The sequence below is a fragment of the Raphanus sativus genome, unplaced genomic scaffold (genome assembly GCF_000801105.2).
Source record: "Raphanus sativus cultivar WK10039 unplaced genomic scaffold, ASM80110v3 Scaffold0105, whole genome shotgun sequence".
Taxonomy (NCBI): domain Eukaryota; kingdom Viridiplantae; phylum Streptophyta; class Magnoliopsida; order Brassicales; family Brassicaceae; genus Raphanus; species Raphanus sativus.
In genome coordinates this window covers 1,162-6,709 of record NW_026615426.1, presented here as the reverse complement: position 1 = coordinate 6,709, position 5,548 = coordinate 1,162, and the positions used below count along the sequence as shown (strand labels likewise).

The window sequence follows — 5,548 nt, the reverse complement described above, 5'->3', positions numbered from 1 at the left end:
GTTACCGAATTTCATATGAATTGGTTTTCGATGAAATTCTGACGAGAATATCGGAATGAGGAAGGGATATTAATGTCCAAGTTTGTCCTCGTTTCTTCGTATCTATGGTTTTACCAAATTGACCAGGTGCGCTTTGTATACTGTTGAAAAGTCTATCAAACGTTATGAATAGATGTTTTCGACTTAACGTGACAGAATCTGGTAAAATCACATTGTGTTTTATGCATCGAATGAATTTTACGAAATCGTTGAACCAAAGGGAGGAGAAGCAGACAAAGAGGGACGTTTTGCAAAGACGGGTCAATGGACAAGGCGTCACTCGAGTGAGGCTCTCAGTTCGTCAGGCTGTGAGCGAACTGGTTATGTTCCAGATACGATATTGTTTGGCTTTATGAATGATGTTTCGTAAAATATGGCCGAGCTTGATCTTACGAAAGCTGTTTCCTAAAGCGCTGTCGAGCTTTTATTTTTCGAGAGTTATTTCACAACTGCTGCCGAGTTAATTTTACGGAAGTCGTTTCGTAAAATTGTTGTCGAGTTTAATTGTACAAAATCTTTCTCGTGAAATATTGTCGAGTTTTGTTTTATGAAAGGAGTTTCGTATAAAATGTTCACAAATTTTAATATCGGAATCCCTAGCTGCGGTGAGGTGTAATTTTGGTGACTAATCTTAATCATAAACTTTCTGGTTTCCGTGGGATTGATCCGAAGGAGTTTTTAGTAGTTTTTCGAAAGCAAGATTAGTAGACAAAAGTCTAGAGTACGCAACGAGCGAAATCTTAGGTGTCAGAAAACGTCTTAGCAGTGACGGATATGATCTCTCGTTTTGGCTTTGTTTAGTCTTCGTTAACCGTTTTAAGTTTGAGTGATTTTATAGAAATCACTCCATTTTTTCGAAACTGGTTGAGAAGGATGGCGGGCTGGTCGGGAGAGAGTCGAGACAAACCACATTCACAACGGGAGTTGCTCGGAAGAGTTGTTTAGAAGAAGTACGGTAATAGTATCGGTCTTCCGAATGAATCCTAATTCCTCGTATAGTTAAGATGATTGGTGTTTTAGAATAACTGTAATCATTTTACACAATGAATTGCAATCCATTCGTTAGCCGGACCTTCCGAGTTTTTTCCGTAACTTTCCCGATCGTTCTGATCGAAATGAAATGGGGGGTTTAAGATTCACGGTTTCTAAGAATTTGCACTACGTGGCTTCGAGCGAGGATGCAAAGTACTTGATTGGACTAGTGTCGGGATGGTTTCACGAGGAATCGGCCGCACTCACTGAACGACCCGCAGCCCGGCACCCAGGACCGTGACGTCGGTCTGGCCGTCCGGCGTCATCGAGTGACAGCAAGTTGAGACGAGTCCCACTTGTTGTGGGCACGGAAACTGGGTCGGTTGGTGGGATGGTCGATGGGTCGATCTTATCGATGGAGATGAAGACCGGATGAAAGGATGGTGAAGATGCACGACTTGCTGGCCTTTGAGATCCAATCTATCCTGAAAACAAAGGAAAAACAATGAGTTTATGATTAATGAAAACAAGAACAGAAACTAAAAGATAAAGGGATGGAATGGTAATATGGATAGATGTTTGAAGATGGAAGATGGTGGATAGATGGTGATTGACTCTCTCAATCCGTGGGTGCTTGATTGACTCTCTCAATCTGTGTTTCAAGGCTCCTGTATCTCACAAAGAACCTAAGAACCACGAGCTCAATAGCCTTCTAATGTATCTCACACTTAGAAACTAAAGAACAGATTTTTATGCAAAGAAACTCTTTGATAAAAGACAAACTGAATATTATTTCTTAAGGATTGAAAGGTGATCTGTACAAAGCAATAGAATGAGCTTATATAGGTCGTGGCCATTGCTCAGAATAATAAAACAAAGGAAAGAAAATCAAACATAAAGAAAACTAGCTGTTGGAGGATTTCTTGGTTTAAATGGCTTGATTCAAGGGCTGAGATGATGGCTTTGTATCTGGTCGGTTTAAGGCTGTAGGTAAGCTTCTTAGGAACATCTTTACTGCAGAAATATTGGTAGAAGTCGTGCCAATCTTGATGGGAAAAGAGCTGTTGAGAATTGATGGCTTTTGACTCCAAAAATGGCAAGTATGGTCTTGGTTGATTCTGAACAATCTGATGGATGCTGGTGCATTGTAAGAATGTATCTGACTCTCCTGGATGCTTGTATTGGTCTCCTGAATGGTTAGATGTCTCTCCTGGTCGCCATAGCTTGGTTTGGGATTGATTGAACCGGTGAGACTCCAAATAAGGCAGGTGCAGAACTGGTTTGACCGGTTTAGGGAAATGGGCCATAACTCCATAATTCCATGGACTTTTCTCCTCATTCTTGAGTTGTTGGAAAGCTAAGAGATCCACCTTGAAGTCCATGAACTGGTTTGGATCAGAATGCTTCTTCATTGGGCTTGAAACTGCTTCTAAACTCGGACCCTCGCAGATGGACGGGCTGAGAAACCTCCGGTTTATAAAATTCATATCTTTCTGGTCCGGAATGGTTTTGGGCTGATTCCAATTGGGATTGGACCCTACTTGAGTGTAGAATCCATGAAAATTGGTTTCATGGTGAAATTCCTCCGAGTCGGTAAGATACGCCGTTTTAACTGAACACATATCTTGGTTGGTCCTTTGGTTTGCTGAATGGTGCAACTGATTGGCCTCCGGTTCAGGTACTGATTTGATGCCCACATCATACCCTCTCCCTTGAAAAAGTTTCGACCTCGAAACTGGATAATCTGCACCAAGGTCACCAAGATAGAGCAAGTTAGGTTTCATCCTCTTTTGAGATTCTAGGGCCTTACCTTGGTATCTGATCGGTTTGCTCTTTGATGGCACATCTTGTGGCTCTCCTTTGAGTAAGAACGACAAGAATACTCCTCTGCTGTGATCTGGCCTTTTGGTGGGTGGTGCAAGACCTTGAGGGTCGTCTGGAATCAAGAAGTTGTTGGTGGTAACTTCTTGTTTTACTTTGGCATCTAAACACCTTGTAATCTCCTTGTGTTGATCATCCATGTGATCAGTGACTTCTATTCCTGAAATAAATTCAAAACTTTTGCCAGGAAACAAGTGCATTATATCTGGGTTTGAAAAATTATAAATAAGAGAATTTAAATTCAGATTTACCCAAATAGTTTCAGGTAGTTGAAGAATGATTTGCTCATTGGCAGCATGTGTGCTTTGGATGGTTCTTGCAACTTCTTCAACGTTTTGTGGACAAGTCAGGTGCTGCCCATGGCTTTCTTTCAACCTTTCAGCATTGTTTGGCTGTCCATCTTCTTGCCTTATACCTGGATCAAAACTCTTTGGCAAAGACAAGTGCATAAATCCAGAATTTGAAAGTTCTAAAGGAACAATACTATCACTTGTTTTACTTTGCCCTGGTTTCAACTCCAATAATGTGCATCCTAATAATTTTCTAGATGGACAATTTACAGCAAAATGTCCCCTCTTATGACATCTATAACATGTCTGAATTTTGATATTTTTAGAATTAGAGGACTTACTTGGATTTGTTGGAGCTGGTGGCTTTTGTAAACTTTGTGCCTTAGATTCATCTTGGGGTTTCCTACTCTCAAGAACAAATCCGGCCTTCTTTCTCTCTGATCCTAAATTTCCTTTTGAATATGAGAATGTGCCTGGCACCTTTGTACACTGGAGTGAACTTGGCTGTAAACCCACTTGTCTTTTGAAAGTTTTCTTCTCTACAGCCGGTTTCATCTTTTGTGGGCTGTGATGATGATTAACTTGCTTGCTTCCAGCCTTGAAGTTCTTAGGGTTGCTGGGAGCATAGACCACGTGAGTAGCACACTTAGGGGATGGATCTGGTTCTTGTTTTACAAAATCTTCAAGAAAAACTGATTTGAAACTCTCCCAAGTAAGATCCGGTTCTTTGTAGTACCATTGAGCAAATTGCTCTTTTTCCCACCATGCAAGAGCAGGTCCAGTGAGTGTCTTAGTGGCATATGGCAGCTTCTTTTCTTCTTGAAACTGGTGCCTCTGGAACAAGGTTTCCATTTCGTCCTCCCACTTGAGGTAAGTCTCGTCTCTTTGGCCAAAACCAGAGAAGTATGTGGAGTGTGCTTCAAATTCATCAACATTTCTTCCGGCCTCACTTTCAACTTCTTCCTCTTCATCCAAGACAAGTTTAGACTCTTTAACATTTCTTCCAGCCTCACTTATGGCGTCCTCCTCATTTTCGGAGTTAGTAATAAAGCTATCTGGCTCATCTTCTCGATCAGAGTAATCACACCATGGTCTTTCTTCTGCATAAGACTCTTCTTCATGCTCACATGCTTCTTCTAAGCTGATTTCAGTACCAGACTCCTCTTCCCATGAGTCTTCCTGCTCAATTTCTTGATCATCACGTTCTGTATTATCTCCAGGAAATTCATCTTCTTCATTGAAACTGATATTTGGTTCAGTTTCTCCTTCATACTCTCCTTGGTGGCTGGTATCTTCATATGAGTAATCAGGGGGCTCTGGTTCAGGATATGCTTCATCAGGGTCGTCTCCATACTCTGACATAGAGTAGTTATCATCAGAACAGGACCCATCACAGCCCTCCTCTTCATTGGACCAAGCTTGGTCGGTTTCATCAAGATCGGAGCCTTGGCTTGCATCATAGGAGCTTTCATCTTCAGAGTAATCTCCCATAACTTATCCTCTGTATTTTTATTATTGGTACCTTTCACAAACAAAGTAAAGAGAATCAATTCGTGCCTTAACAAAATAAGGAAAGAAGAATAAAGAGAAAAAAAATTGAGAACTTGTATTTTTTTTTTTTTTGAAAATTTGAAAACAATTGGAAAAAACTCACTAAACTTTTTTTTTTTTTTTTAAATCTCGAAATTTATAAACTAAAACAAGCAAATTAAAATTTTATTTTGGTTTTCAATTTAAAAGAAACAAAACATGAACTAAAAACAGATTCTATGATTAATGCAAATAAAACCGAAAGGAAAGTGGAGCTATGCAATTAAATCCAAACAAGGATGATTTTTTTTTTATGCAGCAATGTAATGCACGAAATAAACTATAATGATATGAAAATATGCAATCAAATATGAACAATAATACTAAGGAGAAAATGCAAAGACAATTTTTTTTTAAGTGCAATAAACATAAAAAGGAAACTATGATCAAACTAAATGCAAAAAATTAAATATGGAAATGGGAGCTGATGAATATGAATGCAACCAACTAGACAAATATTTCAAATGAATTTTCGTGAATCAAAACACCTAAACTCCTTTTTTTTTTTCTTTAAGAACACAAAATGCAGAAAAAAATGCAAACTTGAAGCAAATAACAATTTTATGGATTTTTTTTGGTTTTATAAAATGAGAACAAACAAAGAATGAAACAAGAACAGGAATAGAGATGGATTGATATCACCTGATATAGGAGCTTTGAGCTCTGATACCAAATGTTGTGGGCACGGAAGCTGGGTCGGTTGGTGGGATGGTCGATGGGTCGATCTTATCGATGGAGATGAAGACCGGATGAAAGGATGGTGAAGATGCACGACT

The 5,548-nt window shown here is 39.5% G+C and overlaps 1 protein-coding gene across 1 annotated transcript; it reads right to left on the bottom strand.

Annotated features, from left to right (window-relative positions):
* Positions 1-1,397: 1,397 nt before the first annotated feature.
* On the bottom strand, positions 1,398-4,805 carry LOC130501138 (uncharacterized). Its single transcript, XM_056996020.1, has 2 exons — positions 3,524-4,805; positions 1,398-3,307 (listed from the first exon to the last, which is right to left on the bottom strand). The coding sequence occupies exons 1-2, from the start codon at positions 4,671-4,673 to the stop codon at positions 1,872-1,874; spliced, it is 2,586 nt and encodes an 861-aa protein (XP_056852000.1). The 5' UTR covers positions 4,674-4,805; the 3' UTR covers positions 1,398-1,871.
* Between the last annotated feature and the right edge of the window lie 743 nt (positions 4,806-5,548).